Source organism: Heterodontus francisci, chromosome 5, assembly GCF_036365525.1.
Source record: "Heterodontus francisci isolate sHetFra1 chromosome 5, sHetFra1.hap1, whole genome shotgun sequence".
In the NCBI taxonomy this organism is placed as follows: Eukaryota; Metazoa; Chordata; class Chondrichthyes; order Heterodontiformes; family Heterodontidae; genus Heterodontus; species Heterodontus francisci.
In genome coordinates this window covers 33,484,914-33,508,673 of record NC_090375.1, presented here as the reverse complement: position 1 = coordinate 33,508,673, position 23,760 = coordinate 33,484,914, and the positions used below count along the sequence as shown (strand labels likewise).

Genomic DNA, 23,760 nt, shown 5'->3' with positions numbered 1-23,760 from the left:
GTTACAACTTGTTGAATGAGCTGTATCTGGGTTCTTAAAACAGTGTACTAAATCACAATTACTGCTCAAAAACCTCCCTGGCTTTGAAAAGAACCCATTTTTGGAATGCCAAATTTTTCTATTACGCTGAAAAAAATCCATAGATTTTTAATCTTTTATTAAAGTTTGTTTTATATTTCAGCTTCTTCCTTACTCCCATGTGTATGTCTCAATCTTCATTTCCCTCTGTAAAATGATTAGAATGTGAAGAACTTTTTTACTTCATGATTTGCTTTCTGTGAGAATTGTTCATTGTGATTCATTGCTTTACCTGCATGATGACATAACTGTTGCTGGACGCCAGAGATCTATAGCTGACACCAGAATGAAATTAATGTCGGTAAAGATGAAATCCAGGCCACAGAGATCGCTAGATCTTTGTAGGTAGTTTTCTTCAAGGTCAATGGCATACTACACTGCTGAGCACTAAATCTGGGCATTAGTACATTCTGCTGGAATATGCCTATTTTCTTTGACAGAACCTCCCAAACCCGTGACCTCAGTCACCTAGAAGGACCAGGCCAGTAGACGCATGGGATCACAATCATGTTCAAGTCACACATGAATTTCAGTGGTCTAAGCATGAAGCCTATCAACATCTTCTCGAGGGCAATTAGGGATGGGTCACAAATGCTGGCATTGCAAGCGACTCTGTAAAATGATTAGATTACTTCATGGTTTGTTTTCTGTTAGAATTCTTCATTGTGATTGACTGCTTTGCCTGCGTGATGACATAACTCTCTTTGTTTTGTACAGTATATGTTGTATATGTTCTTTTGTGAAGTGTCAATTAGTAAATAGCAGTTAAATATCTGTTTTTCTGCAGTCTAGAAAATATATCAGGCAGGATATCATCAGTGATGCTCAAAATTAGAAGGAGGCTGTTAAAGCATTTCAAGGCTCTCAGTAACTGGCCAATTATGTTCTAATCAAACTTCAAATTTCCAGTTCATTGGAGAAAGAAACTATTCAAAATGTCAGAATATTTCAATGCCTGCACAAACTATTTCGTTGCCTGTTTGGGTGTGTTACATGTTGGACCTCCTTCATCTCAGGATGTGCTAGAATCCTCATCCAATGTGATGAAATCAAAGCTCCCACAAAACAACCAAGGAAATTTCCAGCTGCTGGAGTTGACACTACTTCACAATGATGAAATATGCCACTAGCTCGAGCCTTATTTCTGAATTCACTCTCCTGATCACTTACTCTGCGATTGTTCCCAAAGATTGGAAGGAAGATACCATCCTGTCTATATTAGGGAAGGGTGCATGAGTCAACCACTACTCCTACATAGAATCGAGAGCCAGAAACAGCTATTTAGCCCAACTGATATATGCCGGCGTTTATCCTCTCACTGCTCTGCGTCTAACCCTACTAGCATATCCTTCTATTCCGTTTTCCTCATGGGCTTATCTAGCTTCCCCTTAAATGGTTTATGCTATATGCCTCATTGATACATTCTTATCACTCTTTGGATAAAATGTTTTGGATTTATTGATGACTTCTTCGTCTTCTTTGGCCTCCTTATCTTGAGAGACAATGGGTAAGCGCCTGGAGGTGGTCAGTGGTTTGTGGAGCAGCGCCTGGAGTGGCTATAAAGGCCAATTCTAGAGTGACAGGCTCTTCCACAGGTGCTGCAGAAAAATGTGTTTGTCGGGGCTGTTTCACAGTTGGCTCTCCCCTTGCGCTTCTGTCTTTTTTCCTGCCAACTGCTAAGTCTCTTCGACTCGCCACACTTTAGCCCCGCCTTTATGGCTGCCCGCCAGTTCTGGCGATCGCTGGCAACTGACTCCCACGACTTGTGATCAATGTCACAGGACTTCATGTTGCGTTTGCAGACGTCTTTAAAGCGGAGACATGGACGCCCGGTGGGTCTGATACCAGTGGCGAGCTCGCTGTACAATGTGTCCTTGGGGATCCTGCCATCTTCCATGCGGCTCACATGGCCAAGCCATCTCAAGCGCTGCTGACTCAGTAGTGTATATAAGCTGGGGATGTTGGCCGCCTCGAGGCCTTCTGTGTTGGAGATATGGTCCTGCCACCTGATGCCAAGTATTCTCCGGAGGCAGCGAAGATGGAATGAATTGAGACGTCGCTCTTGGCTGACATACGTTGTCCAGGCCTCGCTGCCATAGAGCAAGGTACTGAGGACTCAGACTTTTGTGTTCCGTGTCAGTGTGCCATTTTCCCACACTCTCTTGGCCAGTCTGGACATAGCAGTGGAAGCCTTTCCCATGCGCTTGTTGATTTCTGCATCTAGAGACAGGGTACTGGTGATAGTTGAGCCCAGGTAGGTGAACTCTTGAACCACTTCCAGAGCGTGGTCGCCGATATTGATGGATGGAGCATTTCTGACGTCCTGTCCCAAGATGTTCGTATTCTTGAGGCTGATGGTTAGGCCAAATTCGTTGCAGGCAGCCGCAAACCTGTCGATGAGACTCTGCAGATACTCTTCAGTGTGAGATGTTAAAGCAGCATCGTCAGCAAGGAGGAGTTCCCTGATGAGGACTTTCCGTACTTTGGTCTTCGCTCTTAGACGGGCAAGGTTGAACAACCTGCTCCCTGATCTTGTGTGGAGGAAAATTCCTTCTTCTGAAGACTTGAACACAGGTAAGAGCAGCAGAGAGAAGAAAATCCCAAACAGTATGGGTGTGAGAACACAGCCCTGTTTCACGCCCCTCAGGATAGGAAAGGGGTCTGATGAGGTGCCGCTATGCTGAATTGTGCCTTTCATGTTGTCATGGAATGAGGTGATGATACTTAGTAGTTTGGTGGACATCCCATCTTTTCTAGTAGTCTAAAGAGACCACGTCTGCTGACGAGGTCAAAGGCTTTGGTGAGATCAATGAAAGCAATGTAGAGGGGCATCTGTTGTTGGCGGCATTTCTCCTGTATCTGACGAAGGGAGAACAGCATGTCAATGGTCGATCTCTCTGCACGAAAGCCACACTGTGCCTCAGGGTAGACGCGCTCGGCCAGCTTCTGGAGCCTGTTTAAAGCGACTCAAGCAAAGACTATCTTGCATTTCAGGCCCCGAGTATTTTGTTTCCCCTACAAATAGCATCTTTTCTACCCTATAAGACCCATTGTAATTTTGAAGACCTCTATTGGGTCACCTTTCAGCCTTCCCTTTTCTGGAGAAAGGGCCACAACCTGATTAACTTTTCCGATAAGTATGTTAGGCAGAATGAGTTGATTTCAAAATTGATCTGTAAGCTATATAATATTCTGATGAAGGGTCACTGACCTGAAATGTTAACTTTGCTTCTCTCTCCACAGATGCTGCCAGACCTGCTGAGTATTTCCAGCATTTCTTGTTTTTATTTCAGATTTCCAATATATGCAGTATTTTGCTTTTATTATATTGATATGTAAGCTGGACAGTTTTAGCTGTTGTCAGATTTTTCTTTGGCTATTTTGGATCATTCAATCTAATTGCACATCTATGTCACGTTTCAGGGTATTATTCAGAAGATTGTAGACTCTCACAAAGTTAAAAATGTGGCATGCTTTGGAATTCGACTCAGTCATATGCACTCAGAAGAGGTCCACTGGCTGCATCCAGATATGGGCGTTTCACATGTACGTGAAAAATATGAACAGCATCATCCTGCTGAGGAATGGAGGTAAAAAAACTTTCAAATTATACACAATCTAATGGATACAGTGTAACAATGACAAAACAGAAATCAAATCATTAAGATACAAGGTCACTATGACCTTTGGTTACTTTGGTTCATAGTCAACTTGCATTTATGTAATGCCTTTAACAAACATCAATGTCAAACAACTGGAGGTGCTTCACAGGAGGGTTATTAATCAAAATTTGAAACCCAGCCATGTAAAGAGATATTAGGACTAATAACTAAAAGCTTGGGTAAAGAGCTAGATTTTTAAGGAGTGTCTTAAAGGAGGAAAGAGAGGTGGAGAGGTTTCAGGAGGGAATTCCAGAGCAAAGGGCTTTGGCAGCTGAAGGCACAGTCGCCAATGGTGGAAAAACAGAATTGGGGATGTACAAGAGCCTAGAATTGAACGACTGCAGAGATGCAGGAGGAGATATTAGAGATAGGACAGGTGAGGCCATGGAGGGATTTGAAAACAGGGATGAGAATTTTAAAATAGAGGTGTTGCTGGACCGGGAGCTAGTATAAGGTCAGCTAGCAAAGGGGTGATCGGTGAATGGGACTTGGTGCAAGTTAGGATACAGGCAGTTCATGTTTATGAAGGATGGTACTTTGGAACAGTCAAGTCTCGAGGTAACAAAGCCATGGATGAGTGTTTCAGTAGCAGATGATCTGAGGCTGGGGCGGAGTTGGGTGATCTTACAATGGTGGAAGTAAGCGGTCTTAGTAATAGCGCGGCTATGTGGTTGGAAGCGCGTCTCAGGGCCAAATATGATACCAAGGTTACAAACAGTCTGGTTCAGCCTCACACAGTTGTCAGGGAGAGGGATGGATTCGGTGGCTAGAGAACAAAGTTTGTAGTGGGGACTGAAGACAATGGCTTCGATCTTTGCAGTATTTACTTGGAGGAAATTTCTGCTCATCTCGTACTGGATATCAGACAAGCAAATTTTAAACAGTTTGACAATTTAGCGACTGTGGAAGGTCTAATACAGGTGGGAGGTATACAGTAAATGGCAGAACCCTTAGGAGTATTGACAGGCAGAGAGATCTGGGCATACAGGTCCACAGGTCACTGAAAGTGGCAACGCAGGTGGATAAGGTTGTCAAGAAGGCATACGGCATGCTTGCCTTCATCGGTCGGAGCATAGAGTATAAAAATTGGCAAGTCATGTTGCAGCTGTACAGAACCTTAGTTAGGCCACACTTAGAATATTGCGTGCAATTCTGGTCGCCACACTACCAGAAGGACGTGGAGGCTTTGGAGAGGGTACAGAGGAGGTTTACCAGGATGTTGCCTGGTCTGGAGGGCATTAGCTATGAGGAGAGGTTGGAAAAACTCGGATTGTTTTCACTGGAACGACGGAGGTGGAGGGGCGACATGATAGAGGTTTACCAAGTTATGAGAGGCATGGACAGAGTGGATAGTCAGAAGCTTTTTCCCAGGGTGGAAGAGTCAGTTACGAGGGGACATAGGTTTAAGGTGAGAGGGGCAAAGTTCAGAGGGGATGTGCGAGGCAAGTTTCTTACACAGAGGGTGGTGAGTGCCTGGAACTTGCTGCCAGGGGATGTGGTGGAAGCAGATACGATAGCGACGTTTAAGAGACATCTTGACAAATATATGAATAGGAAGGGAATAGAGGGATATGGGCCCCGGAAGTGCAGAAGTTGTTAGTTTAGGCAGGCATCAAGATTGGCGCAGGCTTGGAGGGCCGACTGGCCTGTTCCTGTGCTGTACTGTTCTTCGTTCTTTGTTGTTTGTTTGGAGGAGTTGACAGGTGGCGGTGAGGTAGAATTGGGTGTCATTCGCGACATACGAACACGGATGCTGTGTTTTCAGATGGTGTTGCTGAGGGGCTGCCTGCCGATAAGCAATTGGACATTTGGGTCATTAATGAAGATAAGATCTTTGTTCTTAACTATCATTCATCCCTGTGGACACCACCAGTAGCTGGTCTCCAAGCAAATCCAAATCCATTGGCTACAAATTTGTCCCTATGGACTTGCAGCAAATTTTCAATCCGTCATAGTAGATTACTATTAATTCCCTTCATCTCATCAATTGAGTTCAAAAAAAATCTGATGATTGTAAGACACATCATTCTTTTCCAGAAGCTGTGTCAGGTGAGGCCTTTTTTTACCTGTGTGGTGATCTAGAGCGGTTCCAGTTATAACCTTTGAGAATCTTCCCAATGATTGAAATCAAATTAATGGGCCTATAGTTAAAGGCTCTTCCTTGTTGCCCTTTTTAAAAAATTGGAACTATGTTGTCACCTAGGACTAGAAGCATTTTGCTTAGCAGTTCTGCACGTCCTTTAGCTGTAATTTCTGGCCTTATTAAGTGGCATTAAGGGAATTGTTCACTCGGAGAGCCAGTCCAGCACAATGGGCCAAATGTCTGTCTTCTGCGCTGTAACAATTCATTGATTATTTTCTTTTTGTATCATATTGCTGTTATAGAATCTTACAGCATAGCAGCCATAGAGAATCTACTTAACGGTCTGGCAAGCCAATTGCATTAATATGCATCAGTAACATGTTCCTGTGGATAAAGGATAATCTAATATGACAGAGACTCTTGAACACAGCCATAAGTATTATTCTGTTTGGCAGCGCTCCTCATGATTGGCTACAGATGCTGGAGATCATGAAATCACAGGCTAATTTAAGTGACTGGAACAGATCAATAGATGTTTCAGAAACAGCTCAAGTTGTTCAATTGAAGCACCATCCGAGGAATCTGATTAAAGTAATATGTTTCATTGATACATTGATATTTATATAGACCAAAATCAGGTTGAGAGAGCAACAGGGACAGGAGCTACTGATTTGTATCTCTATGTTGGCTGCCTTTGCTCATCTTTCTAGTCAGACTGAAGCCATCCAAGTACCAGCCTACTCATAGAACTCCATGGTATTAAATAGCCATGCTATAAGTATTTCGACAATCAGTCTTGTGTTGAGGATTAGTGCAGGAAATGCATCTTTTTACTTCTACCACTTGGAGAAAATTAGTAAGAATTTGTAATTTATATGACCACTGTTTGTTCATTTATTCGCTTATAGGCTCAATAAATTTGTCTAGTAATTCAAGGTCATTACCACAAACTGATCTTATTCATCCACTTACACAGGCAGAGGAGATGATGTACATGACACAATACAGTAAACCAGAGTATAGTGATGAGAATTATTTTTTCAACTCCTGCATAGTGACACTGAATAAAGGAATATATCCTGTTTACTTGTATATTTAAATGTTTACCCAGTTACCGATACATCAATCATATACTCTACTCTTTATCCCAGAATAAAATACACCAACCAGGTTTCTTTACTAAACAACAAAATTCATCAGTTTATTATAAACAAGACTTATCCAGTAAAGAAGCAAAGCATTGACACACAGATTGAAATATGAAAGTTCCCTTTTTAAATACCCAACACACACACATACTGGTTAAAGAGAAAATAAAATAAAGAAATTCTCTCTCTGAAGAGGTCTAAAAAAGACAAAAACCAGTACTTTTGCCAAATACTTGCTAATTCTTGAAGAAAAAAAGGATGAGATATGTTGACTCCTAAAAATGGCATATAGTCTAGCTTCCGAGTACATGTAGTTCTTTTCAGGCTGTGTCGAAAAGTAATCTGGCAGGCTTTCCAGGTGCTTCTCAGGAGAAATGCGGCATCAGGGGTTTTAGCTATCACACACTGGATTCACAAGGTTTTTTCAAAGAGGTAGAGAAAGAGGAGCTGGGTGTTTTTGAGCAGACTACAAACCCAACTACTTTCAACACAGTCCACACCCCAGCTGAACCAAAACAGTATCCCAAAAGCGAATCCTCCTGACCACCATAAATCTTGACACGTCAGTTCTCTGTAAACATCTCCCGCAAGTCACCAATATTTCTGTTGTTTATTGAGCTTAAGGCATGTGATATCCAGTAAAGGTTTGTTTTCAAGCAAGACCTCTCAGTGACCCTTGTAAAAAAAAAAATACATGGAATCTTTTCAGTTTTCCCAAATGAACCAATATCCATAATTCTAAAATACAAGTCCTCAAAAAAAAATTGCAAAAAAATAGAAGCACTTTCATAACACCAGTTACTGATAGGGTCAGTCATATACGCTCCTCTTTATCCCAGAATAAAACACACCAACCAGGTTTCTTTAATAAACAGCTAAATTATCAGTTTATTATAAAGCAAGACTTATCCAGTAAAGATGCAAAGCATTAACACACAGTTTGAAATATGAATGTAAATAGATGTTCCCTTCTAGATACCAAACACACACACGCGCGTGCGCACGCACACACGCGCACACACACACACACACCAGTTAGATAAAAACAAATAAAGAAATTTTCTTCGCAGATTCCTTTTACAAAAAAAAAGACTTGTTAATTCTTGAAGAAAAAGTATGATATGTTGTGTCCCAAATGGCATACAGTCTGGTGTCCGAGTACACATAGACGGGTCACTGGAATCTTTTCTGGAGCAGTTCTTTTCAGGTGGCATCTGGAATTAATCTGGCAGGCTTTCCAGGAGCTTCTCAGGAAAAATATGGCATCAAGGGTTTTAGCTTTCACACACTGGATTTTTTTGCAGGGTCTCTCAAAGAGCTAGAGAAAGATGAGCTGGGTGTTTCTTTCAGCAGGCTACAAACCCAACTGACATGCAAAACAGTCCACACCCGATCCAGAAAGTCAAAACCTCCTGACCACCATAAATCTTGACATGTTATTTCTCAGTAAACATCTTCCCCAAGTCACCAAGGCTTCTGTTGTTCATTTAGCTTAAGGCATGTGACATCAAGTAAAGGTTTGTTCTCGAGCAAAACCTCAAGTGTCTTCCCAGTGACCCTTGTAGAAAAAAAACACGTCCATGGAATCTTTTCAGTTCTCCAAATGAACCAATATCCACAATCTTTATCACAAGACCTCAAAACATGTTAAGAACAGAGCACCTTCATTACAAAACATTTCTGTTGCAATGAGCCAACAATCATAAGAAACTGTTAAGGAGAAACCAGAGGAGACACATATTTCAAGAGATGAAAATCTTAGATTGAGAAAACTTATAAATCTGAACCAAGTTCTATGTGAGTTTGTGTGTGTGTGTATATATATGTTATATGTACGTGTGTGTGTGTGTGTGTGTGCATATGGGTTGGGCACACCAAAGAGCAGATTGAGCGCTAAATGTTGCATTAAAATTCTCAATGTTACTTGCTGTCTGTGAAGCTGTGTTATTTTCAGATTAAGAAAATCGACCAAAAGAATTCAACCAAATTTATTTATGTTGCCCATATTCTTATCTGGGCTAACTGCCCTAGTTTATAGAAGTGCTGACTCTGCTGCCTGTCGATTAAAATAAGACACAAGTGCAGCATTCAGCTAAACTTGTGATTGTTACAACTTAAAGCCACATTACACTGCGTCAGGCTCCTGATAAATATTAAAATGTCACTGGTAGTAGAATGCATGTGCAACTAGTTTACAACCAATAATTTATAATTTGTTTTATAAATATCTTTTTAGAAAGATGGCGCAGTGGTTAGCACTGCAGCCTCACAGCTCCAGCAACCCGGGTTCAGTTCTGGGTACTGCCTGTGCAGAGTTTGCAAGTTCTCCCTGTGTCTGCGTGGGTTTCCGCCGGGTGCTGCGGTTTCCTCTCACCTCCAAAAGACTTGCAGGTTGATAGGTAAATTGGCCATTGTAAATTGCCCCTAGTGTAGGTAAGTGGTAGGAGAATGGTGAGGATGTGGTAGAGAATATGGGATTAATGTAGGATTAGTATAAATGGGCGGTTGTTGGTCGGCACAGACTCGGTGGGCCGAAGGGCTTGTTTCAGTGCTGTATCTCTAAATAAATAAATAAAATAAAAACTACTTCATGGTTTATGTTACAGCTTTTGCTGGAACACTTGCGTTTTTTGCCAGTGTGTGCAGTAACTAACATACTCCATTTAACAAATTATGCTATCTTTTATATAATTTTTATTCAATAGAATAGTTTCATTCCTTTCAAAAATATCTATGACTAAATGTCTATTTTGTACTTGAAACACCTGATTCCTTGCAACCTAAATATAAAACTCTTAAATAGCTCTGCAGTTATGAAAAAGAACTGAGAACTTGACATTTTTTGTAGAGCAAATTGGGTCTGGGTTACCTGATAAAGATCTTCAAGATTATGAAGGGTTATGGTAGTGATGGATTACTTTCACTAATTAGCAACACTGTAACAAGATTGTATTCAAGATAATCAGAAAGAAAGGTAAAGGGGAGGTGAGAAACAAAGTACGATCTGTAGACTCTCAGAAACCATTGCTGAACCAAAGTTTATAAGGAAGACTTTGTTAATTGCCTGAAAAATGGACACCATGGCTGGAATTTTACGCCCTCCCCCACGCCGCAGGAGCGGCTGGTGGTAGGGCATAAAATAGAATGGGAGGGGTGTGCGTTCCCGACCCCCTCCTGCCCCTGTTGCAATTTTACCAGGGGCGACGGCAGCGAGAAATGGCCTGCCCGCCCCAGGCCAATCAAGGCCAAGTGGCCAATTAACTGCCACTTAGGGGCCTCCTCCCACCGCCACTGGTATTTTCTCAGTGGCCATCAGGTGTCTCAGGCTACCAGAACGCCGCAAGGTAAAACTTGGCAGCCTCCTTGCGGGTTGGGGGGGGGGATCCTCCTGTCGGGCACCCTGTGCCCCATGGAGGGACCCCCCCGAAGCCCCAACAGCCTCCATTGAAAACAACCCGCTCCCCCCCCACTCCCAACCAACCTCCCCTTGCCTCGCCAGGGCCCAGCCAATTGTCCCCGCTGAGGCCCCAAGACTTACCTCTGTTCCGTGGTCGACGTCCATGATCCTGCTGTTGGCTGGGTGCACTCCCAGCAGTGGCCTCAAGGAGGTGGAAGTCCCACCCAAGTCAGATTGAGGGCCTGGGGAACGTAAAATCCCAGTGTGGCTCCCCAGGCCCGGTGGAGGCGGGCTCGCACCCGAATTTTGGATCGGTGGGCGGGGCCTTCCACCCAATGTAAAATTCCGGCTCACATTAGCATTTTTCCAATTGCTGGAAATCCCTTCTTAATAACAATCATGCTCCAAAACTCTCTTCCTTCGTCTTTCTGCAATGAATATCATCCATTCCTGAGCATTTATTTGTTTTAATTTCAATCTCATTTATGTTGGCGTTAGTTCTACTTGGATTATTGCTGTTTATTGAGGGCTTGTTGCTTTTTTTTAGTGAGTAGGGGGAAGATAGTTACTAAATACTGTTTATTAGCTATCTTACACTCATCCTCCGTTTTCAGCTACAATTCACCTCCTCTGACTTGCCCTCTTCCTGTTGTAGCATTGAAGACACGTCATGCTGTTATATTTTGCCTCTGTAGTCATCAGACCATTCTTGGTCCCTTTGACTGACGTTTAAACATATGACAACTTGCTTCCAGAGCTCTGCCTGTGTTTTTTCTGAAAATGTTACTGAATGTTTAAAGTAATTAGCAAAAGAACCAGAGTGACATATGGGAAAAAAAATTACTCAGTGAGTTTTTCTTGGAATGCACTGCCTGAAAGCATGGTAGAAGCAGATTTGATAACTTGTAAAAAGAGAATTGCATAAATACTTGAAAAGGAACAATTTGCTGAGCTGTGGATTTGGACTAATTGGATAGCTCTTTCTAAAAGACAGCACAGGCACATTGGACCAAATGATACTGCACTGATGAAAGAGTCAGGTAACTCCAATATCCACATGGTTTAAGAAAACAGAAAGTGCTGGAAATGCTCAGCAGGTCTGACAGCATCTGCGGAGAGAGAAGTAGAGTTAAAATTTCAGGTCTCTGACTCAGCATCTGCAGTATTTTGCTTTTATCCACATGTTTTATCTTTTTTGAGTGATTTTGATATGCTAACAAAAAGTTAAGCAGCTGTCTTCCTGTCAATTGCTATCTCTATTTCTACACCATATTTCCAGTGTATTTGAGTCTTTCCATTTCTTCCGCGGTCTGACACTGTGCCCAGAGTTTGTGGTCAGCAGCGAGGCAAGAGCCCTTGGCACTGACCTCGATGTAAGTCTCGCTGAGGTCAAGCATTCTCTCTGGTGAGAATGTCACCTCTATCACCATACAGTGGTACTGCAGCAGATTGCAGTGTTCTTCACAGAGGATTTCCCAGCTTTTAGCTGGAGTGATGTCATTAGACTGTCCATGCAGCCAATGACATTTAAGGATTTTCACAGCCAACTGTATAGGAAACAAAAAGCATTGAAAGCAAATAAATTAAAAAAATTTGTACAGAGAGCAAATTCAAGATTGAGACATACCCATGGGATGAAGGTTGAAGCTAAAATATTATAATTTTTTTTAATTATAAAAAAAAAGTTTCGAACATTCTTCATTCAACAGTGACGGGAGGCGGTGGCGTAGTGGTAATGTCACTGGACTAGTAATCCAGATGCCTAGGCTAACTATCTGGGGACATGGGTTTGAATCCCTCTGTAGCAGATAGTGAAATTTGAATTCAATAAATAAATTTGGAACTTTAAAAAAAAAGCTCGTCTAATAGTAAGCATGAAATCATTGTTGATTGTTGTAAAGACCCGTCTGGTTCATGAACGTCCTTTAGGGAAGGGAATCTGTTGTCCTTATCTGGTCTGGCCTACATGTGACTCTAGATTCACAGCAATGTGGTTGACTCTTAACTGCCCTCTGAAGTGGCCTAGCATGCCACTTAGTTGTCAAGGGCAATTAGGATTGGACAACAAATGCTGGCCTTGCCAGCGACGCCCACATCCCATGAAAGAATTTTTTTAAAAAGCACTCCATGCGTGCAAAATTATTTTTTCAGGGCAAGTTCTGGTTGTTCATCAAATTTTATTAATTGCATTACCTGATTGAACATGGTGTAAGAACTTAAAAACATATGAAATAGGAGCTGGAGTAGACCTTTGGCCCTTCGAGCCTGCTCCACCATTTGATAAGATCAGGGCTGACCTTCTACCTCAACTCCACCTTCTCGCACTATCCTTATATCCCTAATTCCCTTAATATTCAAAAATCTATCAACCTCTGTCTCTAATATACTCAACAGCTGAGCATCCATGGCACTCTCGGGAGAGAATTCCAAAGATTTACAATTCTTTGAGTGAAGAAATGTCTCCTTATCTCAGTCCTAGATGGCCGACCCTTTATGCTGAAACTGTGACCACGTGTTCTAGATTCCCCAGCTGGGAAAACATTTTCGCAGTATATACCCTGACAAGACCCTTAAGAATTTTATATGTTTCAATGAGATCAGTTCTCATTTTTCCAAACTCCAGGGAATATAGGCCTAGTCTACTCGATCTTTCTTCATAGGTCAACCCCATAATCCCAGGAACCAGTCTAAACAACCTTGATTGCACTCCATCCAGGGCAAGTCTGTCCTTCCTGAGGTAATGAGACCAAAACTACACGCAGTACTCCAGGTGTTGCCTCACCAACCCCTGTATAATTGCAGTAAGACTTTGTTACGCTTATACTCCAATCCCTTTGTTACAAAAACTAACATACCAATTGCCTTCCTAACTGCTTGCTATATCTGTATGTTAACTTTCTGTGATGCATTTACAAGGACATACAGGTCATAAGAACATAACAAATAGGAGCAGTAATAGGCCATTCAGCCCCTCAAGCCTGCCCCGCCATTCAATAAGATCATGGCTGATCTGTCCCAGACCTCAACGCCTCTTTCGGGCCTGCTACGCCTAACCCTCGACTCCCCGAGATTTCAAAAATCTATGAAATACATTTCGTGACCTAGCCTCCACATCTCTCTGAGGCAGAGAATTCCAGAGATTCACCGCCCTCTGAGAGAAGAAATTCATTCACATCTCAGTTTTAAATGTGTGCCCCCTTATTCTGTAACTATGTACCCTAGTTTGAGATTCCCCCACTAGTGAAAACATCTTCTCCACATCTACCCTGTCAAGTCCCCTTAAAATCTTATATGTTTCTATAAGAGCACCTCTCATTCTTCTAAACTCCAATGAATAAAGGTCTAACCTGTTTAGCCGTTCTTGATAAGTCAACCCCTTCATCACAGGAATCAGCCTAGTGAACCTTTTCTGAACTGCCTTCAATGCTAGTATATCCTTTTTTAAATATGGAGTCCAAAACTGTACGCAGTACTCCAGGTGTGGCCTCACCAACACCCTGTACAGTTGTAACAGGACTTCCCTATTTTTAAACTCTAACCCCCTAGCAATAAAGGCCAAGCTTCCATTTGCCTTCTTAATTACTTGCTGCACCTGCATGCTAACCTTTTGTGTTTCATGTACAAGAACACCCAGATCCCTCTGTACTGCAGTATTTTGTAGTCTTTCTCCATCTAAATAATAATCTGACTTTTTATTCTTCCTACCAAAGTGGATGACCTCACATTTCCCACATTGAACACCATCTGCCAAGTTTTTGCCCACTAACTTAACCTATTTATATCCCTTTGCAGATTCTCTGTGTCCTCATCACAACATGCCTTCCCACCTATTTTTGTATCGTCAGCAAATTTGGATACACTACACTCTGTCCCCTCCTCTAAGTCATTAATATAGATGGTAAATAGTTGAGGCCCTAGGACTGATCCTTGTGGCACCCCACTAGTTACGGCTTTCCAACCTGAAAAAGACCCATTGATCCCGACTCTCTACCTTCTGTGTATTAGCCAGCCCTCGATCCATGCCAACACGTTACCCCCAATACCCTGAGCTCTTATGTTGTGCAATAATCTTTTATGTGGCACCTCATCAAACGCCTTCTAAAATCCAAATACTACATCTACTGGTTCCCCTTTATCCGCACTGCTTGTTACATCCTCAAAGAACTCTAACAAATTTGTCAAACATGATTTCCCTTTCATGAAACCATGTTGACTCTGATTGCATTATGTTTTTCTAAATGTTCTGCTATTTCTTCCTTAATAATGGACTCTAGCATTTTCCCAATGACTGATGTTAAGCTAACTGGTCTGTAGCTTCCTGCTTTTTGTCTCCCTTTTGATTGCACATATTTCCCAGTCTCTCACTATTCAAAAATATTCATTTTTTATGTTATTCTTGGCAAAGTGGTTAGCTTTACACTTCACCATATTGTATTCAATCTGCCATGCTCTTGCTCACTCGTCCAACCTGTCTACATTCCTCTGTATCCTCTTTGTGTCCTCCTCACCGTTTACTTTCCCACCTACCTTTGTATTGTCAGCAAATTTAAATATATGACACTAAAATAAAAGCAAAATACTGCGGATGCTGGAAATCTGAAACAAAAACAAGAAATGCTGGAATCACTCAGCAGGTCTGGCAGCATCTGTGGAAAGAGAAGCAGAGTTAACGTTTCGGGTCAGTGACCCTTCTTCGGAACGGGTCCGAAGAAGGGTCACTGACCCGAAACGTTAACTCTGCTTCTCTTTCCACAGATGCTGCCAGACCTGCTGAGTGATTCCAGCATTTCTTGTTTTTGTTAAATATATGACACTCAGTCTAAGTCATTCACGTAGATTGTAAATAGCTGAGGCCCAAGTGCTGATCTATGCAGTACGCCGCATGTCACAGTCTGCCAATCGGATAATGTCCTGTTTATTCCTATTCTTGTTTTCTGTCCATTAACCATGCAAATATATTACTCCCAATCCCAGGCATCCTAATTTTGTGTAATAACCCCTTGTGTGACAACTTATCAAATGCTTTTTGAAAATCCAAATACACTAAATCCGCTTGTTTCCCCCTTATCCATCTTATTGTTACATCCTCAAAAGTGCCAACAGATTTGTTAAACACAATTTCCCTTTCATAAATCTATGTTGACTTTGCTGAATGATATAATTTTCTAAGTGCCCTGTTACCATGTCCCTAATAATAGATTCTAGCATTTTGCCTGCAATTGATGTTAGGCTAACTGTCCCCGTTTTTGTCTCGTCCTCCTTTTATAAATAGCAGGATTATGTTTGCTACCTTCCAATCCTTGGGAACTGTTCCAGAATCTAAGGAATTCTGGAAGGTCAAAATCAATGCATCTACTATCTCCGCAGCTACTTCTCTCATTGTTTTGAGTGTATATATATTTTTGGGAACTTCCTCCAATACAATGGCAAAGAAAAAGATAGATTTTCAGTTAAATTTTTTAAAAATTGTAATGAATCGTTGTGCATACAATTGTGTGGGGAACTCTGTATGTGTGTGTCAGGAATTCACCAGCACAGGAAGTGGTTGAGACAAATAGCTCAGATGCTTTCAAAAGAAATGAGATGAATACATAGAGAAAAGAGAATTGAAAGTTATGCTTAAAGGCTGAGATGAGGTAGGTGGAATGGGAGGAGTTTTGTGCACAGTATAAACACCAGCTCAGACCAGTTGGGCTAAATGGTCTGCTTCTGTGCCAAATGTTCTATGTAATTTTATGCCTTATCCTTCTGCAGCATCCCAGTATATTGCAACATAACTGGCTGCTACAATTGCATGTGCACAATGCACAAATGATACTTGTGTATGTGTGGAGGTGTTCTGAAAAACACAAATTTCAAAGATTATTTTTCTAGCAGATATTAGTTGTGTGTGTGTTTTTAGTTTCTTAAATTATTACATCTGGCTTATATTAGTGCGTGTAACTATTTCACAATCATTATGCAAACTTAGGAGGTGATAAATTTACTGACGCATTTGCGAGAATCATAAAACATATTTTTCAGATTTACTCTTCATTAGAACCTGTTAAATGACAGAATATGTCTAATTAAATGCTGTTCAGGGATGAAGGGTAAAATGCAATTATTCAGCAAATTGTGTGCCTACTGATTCATCTTGATGTGGATGCTATTATGCCATTTCCATGTAGCATTAAAAGATTAGGAGTATGGTTATGTTTGTCGCTCTGTGGAAAGCAGCATGATGGATTTTGAAGTATCCTCGGATGTGTGTGAATGTTGAATTTTTATTTGCATAGATGAATGAAATGTGAGCAATTATTTTACGTGTTAATGCAATTATCTCTATTTTGCATTGTAATCATGAAGTATTTTACATGTACAGTTATTCAAAGTTAAATATGTTGAAGATTTAAATATTTTATTTGCTTGACTACTCCAAAAAAAGAATTGCTTTACTCCAGAGAAGGGGTAGGGGGTCAGAGGGATTTAAGGCTCATGTTTTCCACCATCTTATTTCAAGACTGCACACTGTATGCCCACAGATAATCTCATTTGTTTCATCAAAACAAATAGTTCCATTCCAAGAAACTAAGAAAACAGAGTGCAACATTTTGAAAGCAGCAGATTAACCCCTTGCAGACAGTTGGTTATTAGATCTTAGTCACATACCTCTCTTGTGCCTTGTGCTGAAGACTGCTGCCATTAGCAGGACCTTGCTCCTTTTGAACTGGAGTGTGACTTTACCTGCTTAAGAAGGGAACAAGAAACATTTACTGCATTTGGTTTACATCTCCAAGACATGAAAAAGCAGGTCAAATATTATCAGCTTGTGGTTTAGGCTACAAGCATCTGTCAAAAAAAAAATGAACAGCAGATATAGGCAATACAATAACCTGCACTATTTTTGCCAAATGTTCAGTTTGAACTTCCTGTTCAGGAACAAAAGTAATTCCTGACACTTTACTAATGCTGCTGATAATGCAAAAACGTGGTAAAGCCTTGCTGATAGTGGGCTCTTATTCGTTTATATTCAGAATGGTCCACATAATTATAAAAGAGCCATCTTCATACAAGCTGTGGTACAGTGATACCAAGGTAGAACTGGGGTACTGGGGCATGCTACTTGAGATATACCTTGTACGCCCTTTGAGGTTGACAATTGAGCTATAGAATTCGGAAACGTATCTCACATAGTTGACCCAAGCTTATTACTTACATGTGTTCAGTTTATCTAAGTTTGATAGATTTTGCAACAAAATAACTAGTCTGTATGAAGTGATTGCTACTTAGTTTATTCTGGCACTTGTAGGCAAATTTTAAGTGCCATCTCAATAAGTATTGTGTTATTCATTAATTGACTTATGTTTTTGCTTTAATCAATAAGTTTTTAAGTTTGGGTAACTTTGACTATTAATTCAGTTTGTATAACGTGGTCTAGCTTGACGATAGTTTCCACCTTCACCTTCGGTGAAAATATATTGGAGAAAGCCTAAATGATAATACTGGTGTCTTCAATAATCCTGGTGAATAGCCTTCAAAGAAGCTTGGTGCTTACGGAAAATTACACTTTGCTTTCCTTCCTCTTTCCTGCAATTTTCTATCTTTCACACTTTGCCTATCTAAAAGTTTTAACTCCATTTTGGAGCACAGTTTCAAAGATGCAAGTTGGATTCTTGTACCTTGCGTAAGCGACGATTCTTCACATAAATGTCCAGCTGCTGAATGCTAGCGGACTAATGGACTCCAGGAACATTCTGATCCTCATTCACATGTCCACACATGCACATGTCCATCATGGATCACTGGTTAGTTACTAGGAATACTGGTCATTTGGCCCTGGCCAACTTTTTCCTTCCGAGCCTGGGATGCTAAAGACAATTGTAACACCCCTGCAAGACTCAGTTATCGAACTATAATGTTTGTGCCTCTATTAACAGCCTAAAACAGCAAAGCAAATGGTGAGTTCTTGATACTCTATCTTGATGCCAAGAGATTTCAAATTGATTGGGTTCCATCCCTGCAAGTTCATGTGCCACCCATTGTCGATACTGATAATCTGTGGTGGATTCGTTGGACTGTTAATTAAATCTTAATACAGGAAAACAATTTGAGTTCAGCTGAATGAAAATTAATTCATAATCTGTAGACTACATTTATGTCAACCCATTTAAATCAAGAGTGAAATAAAATATTTTTCATTTACAATTGGTTTCACTATTCTATATGCAGAACAGTTGCCTGCAATACACGTTTTCGTGGCATTCGTAAGTTCAATGCAATTGGTCAGGATGCATGATTTAGTTAGTTCATGATTTAATAGATTCTGAGCCTGACATATTTGTATGTTCTTGAAATGAAGAACATACTGTGAAAGTAAAGTGTATTGTCCATCCATCGGGCATTAAGAGCCAACTAACTACATGTGTAGACCAGACCAACTAGGGGTGACAGGCGCTCCCTACCAGAGATCATCCTGATCTAACATTTTTGGTACTACTTCTGTTCGAACATGCCTTTTTTAACCTCTCTATGGTTTGGCTTAGGGTTTTCTAATTCTGTTTAATATGAAAGTTTCTTATATATTGAGCATGAAATGACTATCAAATATCGGTAAATAAATTACTACTTAAAAACCTGTGTACTTCTAGGAGTAATTGGAAGCCTTTTTGATAGAGTGAATAACTGTCTACCATCTGCGATAGCATGATCATAAATGCAGTATAACCAGACAGCATTCTGTAAATCTGAAATAGTCAGTTTTGAAATCCAATTTTTTAACGATGCAGCTTGTGTACAATCCATAAGTCTGCAACATTGGTGACTCAAAATGTGGAAATTGGAGTTGTTCACTTGTGTGAATGTTAGATGCTTTGTTTCCATGCTCTCCATTCCTTGTCCTGTAGAAAATCGGGTCCACAGATCATATCTGAGATGTTAACATCATGCATGCAATGTGCGTGTACCTGTGGACCCGCTAATTTTTTTGAAAAAGGAAAAGCTTTTTGTTAAATTCAGGAGGCAATTGGGTTTACTGATCTGCAACTCAATGAAAACTAGGATTTTACCACAGAATGATGCAGCACAAAAGGAGCCCATTCAGCCATCGGACCTGTGAAGGAGCTATCCAATTGGTCCCACTCCCCAGCTGTGTCCTTATAGCCCTGTAATTTTTTTCCTTTCAGGTATTTATCCAGTTCCCTTTTGAAAGTTACTATTGATTCTGTTTCCAGTGCTCTTTTAGGCAGTGAGTCCCAGATTGCAACAACTGACTGCTTGAAATTTATTTTTCCTCATGTCATGTCTAGTTCTTCAGCCTATCACTTTAAAGTTGTGTCCTTTGGTTCCCAATCCTTCTACCACTGGAAACATTTGCTCCTTATTTACTCCATCAAAACCATTCAGGATTTTGAACACCTTTAGTAAATCTCCTCTAACTTTCTCAGCTCTCAGAACAACACCTGCTTCTCCAATCCCTTTACATAATAACTGAAGTCCCTCAGCCCTGGTGCCATTCTAGTAAATCTCTTCTGCACACTCTCTAAGGCCTGGATATTCTTCCTAAAGTGTGGTGTCCAGAATTGAAAATAATATTCCAGCTGAGGCCTAACCAATATTTTACAAAGGTTTATCATAACTTCCTTGCTTTTGTACTTATGTCTCCATTAATAAAGCCAAGGATCCCCTAATTTTTTAAACAGCCTTCTCAATTTGGCCTGCCATCTTTGTAGATTTGTGTACCTACATAGAACATAGAACATTACAGCGCAGTACAGGCCCTTCGGCCCTCGATGTTGCGCCGACCTGTGAAACCATCTGACCTACACTATTCCATTTTCATTAAATGCCCTTAAAGTTGGCGAGTCTACTATTGCAGGCAGTGCGTTCCACGCCCCTACTACTCTCTGAGTAGTCTGACATCTGTCCTATATCTATCACCCCTCAACTTAAAGCTATGTCCCCTCGTGTTTGCCATCACCATCCGAGGAAAAGGACTCTCACTATCCACCCTATCTAACCCTCTGATTATCTTGTATGTCTCTATTAAGTCACCTCTCCTCCTCCTTCTCTCCAACGAAAACAACCTCAAGTCCCTCAGCCTTTCCTCGTAAGACCTTCCCTCCATACCAGGCAACATCCTAGTAAATCTCCTCTGCACCCTTTCCATAGCTTCCACATCTTCCTATAATGCGGTGACCAGAACTGCACGCAATACTCCAGGTGCAGTCTCACCAGAGTTTTGTACAGCTGCAGCATGACCTCGTGGCTCCGAAACTCGATCCCCCTACTAATAAAAGCTAACACACCATATGCCTTCTTAACAGCCCTATTAATCTGGGTAGCAACCTTCAGGGATTTATGCACCTGGACACCAAGATCTCTCTGCTCATCTACACTACCAAGAATCTTCCCATTAGCCCAGTACTCTGCATTCCTGTTACTCCTTCCAAAGTAAATCACCTCGCACTTTTCCGCATTAAACTCCATTTGCCATCTCTCAGCCCAGCTCTGCAGCCTATCTATGTCCCTCTGTACCCTACAACATCCTTCGGCACTATCCACAACTCCACTGATCTTAGTGTCATCCGCAAATTTACTAACCCACCCTTCTACACCCTCTTCCAGGTCATTTATAAAAATGACAAACAGCAGTGGCCCCAAAACAGATCCTTGCGGTACACCACTAGTAACTAAACTCCAGGATGAACATTTGCCATCAACCACCACCCTCTGTCTTCTTTCAGCTAGCCAATTTCTGATCCAAAGCACTAAATCACCTTCAACCCCATACTTACGTATTTTCTGCAATAGCCTACCATGGGGAACCTTATCAAACGCCTTACTGAAATCCATATACACCACATCCACTGCTTTACCCTCATCCACCTGTTTGGTCACCTTCTCGAAAAACTCAATAAGGTTTGTGAGGCACGACCTACCCTTCACAAAACCGTGCTGACTATCGCTAATGAACTTATTCTTTTCAAGATGATTATAAATCCTGTCTCTTATAACCTTTTCCAACATTTTACCCACAACCGAAGTAAGGCTCACAGGTCTATAATTACCAGGGCTGTCTCTACTCCCTTTCTTGAACAAGGGGACAACATTTGCTATCCTCCAGTCTTCCGGCACTATTCCTGTCGACAATGACGACATAAAGATCCTATCCGCCAATGACTTCTCGTGTCCTCTCCTCGCTCTTCTTAGCTCTCCCTTTAGATCCTTCCTGGCTAGCTTGTAACTCTCAAGCGCCCTAACTGAGCCTTCACGTCTCATCCTAACATAAGCCTTCTTCTTCCTCTTGACAAGCGCTTCAACTTCTTTAGTAAACCACGGCTCCCTCGCTCGACAACTTCCTCCCTGCCTAACAGGTACATACTTATCAAGGACACGCAGTAGATGCTGCTTGAATAAGCTCCACATTTCGATTGTGCCCATCCCCTGCAGTTTCCTTCCCCATCCTACGCATCCTAAATCTTGCCTAATCGCATCATAATTTCCTTTCCCCCAGCTATAATTCTTGCCCTGTGGTTTATACCTGTCCCTGCTCATCGCTCAGGTAAACCTAACCGAATTGTGATCACTATCACCAAAGTGCTCACCTACATCTAAATCTAACACCTGGCTGGGTTCATTACCCAGTACCAAATCCAATGTGGCATCGCCCCTGGTTGGCCTGTCTACATACTGTGTCAGAAAACCCTCCTGCACACACTGGACAAAAACTGACCCATCTAAAGTACTCGAACTATAGTATTTCCAGTCAATATTTGGAAAGTTAAAGTCCCCCATAACAACTACCCTGTTACTCTCGCTCCTGTCGAGAATCATCTTCGCTATCCTTTCCTCTACATCTCTGGAACTATTCGGAGGTCTATAGAAAACTCCCAACAGGGTGACCTCACCTCTCCTGTTTCTAACCTCGGCCCATACTACCTCAGTAAACGAGTCCTCAAACGTCCTTTCTGCCGCCGTAATACCCTCCTTGATTAACAATGCCACACCCCCCCCTCTTTTCCCATCTTCTCTGTTCTTACTGAAACATCTAAATCCCGGAAGCTGCAACATCCATTCCTGTCCCTGCTCTACCCATGTCTCCGAAATGGCCACAACATCGAGATCCCAGGTACCAACCCATGCTGCAAGCTCACCCACCTTATTCCAGATGCTCCTGGCATTGAAGTAGACACACTTTAAACCAAGTTCTTGCTTGCCAGTGCCCTCGTGCGTCCTTGTAACCTTATCCCTGACCTCACTACTCTCAACGTTCTGTACACTGGAACTACAATTTAGGTTCCCATATCCCTGCTGAATTAGTTTAAACCCCCTCGAAGAGCACTAGCAAATCTTCCCCCCAGGATATTGGTACCCCCGTGCTTCTCTGTTCCTGCACCCCCTTTCACATTGTACCATTTAGTTTATATTGCCTCTCCTCGTTCTTCCTACCAAAATATATCTCACTTCTCTTTGTCAAATTTCATTTTCCATTTCACCAGTCTGTCTCTGTGCTCTTGAAGTCTGTTACTATTCTCCTCGATATTCTCTACATTTTAGAGTTTAAAGTCATTAGCAAACGTTGAAAGTATGCTCTGTGTACCCAAATCCAGGTCATTACAATATTATCAAAAAGAGCAAGGATCCCTGGGGAACACCACAATATACTTCACTCCAGTCTGATAAACAACTGTTCACTACTACTCTCTGCTTTCTGTCCCTTAGCCAATTTCGTATCCATGCTGCCACTGTCCCTTTAATCTCATGGGCTTTAATTTTGCTGTCAAGTCTATTGGTACTTTCTCAAGCAACTTTTGAAAGTCTAAATGCACAACATGAATCTCAACAACCTTATCTATTCTTTTGGTTACTTCATTAAAGAAGTAAAATAGTTTTTTTTAAAACCCTCTTCATGGTGTAAAGGAGTTTAAATTTTAATGACATTTATTTTGCATCTTATGATTCTGTGCACTGGGTAATCTGAATTACACTGCCACTTTTATATATTGTTGCATCCCTAAAACTAGTTGGCATCAGCATAAAATTAGCTGTTTAATACAGTCTAAGTACTGTCAGCTCAGTATGAAAATGATCTATATAATGAGTTTTGCCTTCGCCCTGCATAAGGAATAATTTGTACCGAGCGGAATCCAAATAAAGTTGAATTGTTTCATAATGTGAATGTTCACTGATAGATGGAAACTTAAATTGAAAGTGAATTTAAGGCAAGCCAATTTTTTGCTCAGTGTGGCACTGAGTCATTGCAAAGCAGGAAGGCTGCTGGTTTGTTGCTGGACTGTACCAAATTATTTAATGAGAGCTGGGTTGCCAGTGGCAGAGTTACAGTTTATTATGTGTTAATGAGATATTTTGTAAAATATGTTTTAAAAAACTTACATTTGAATTATGGACATT

At 41.3% G+C, this 23,760-nt stretch overlaps 1 protein-coding gene across 5 annotated transcripts in view; it reads left to right on the top strand.

Moving 5' to 3' along the window:
* The window catches only part of LOC137369804 (focal adhesion kinase 1), a 717,355-nt gene that overhangs the window by 325,822 nt on the left and 367,773 nt on the right, over positions 1–23,760 (top strand). For all 5 annotated transcript variants that reach the window (XM_068031302.1, XM_068031301.1, XM_068031300.1 and 2 more), the window contains one exon: positions 3,502–3,668. In XM_068031302.1, coding sequence (XP_067887403.1) covers positions 3,502–3,668 — 167 coding nt within the window. The remainder of the gene's footprint in view (positions 1–3,501; positions 3,669–23,760) is intronic.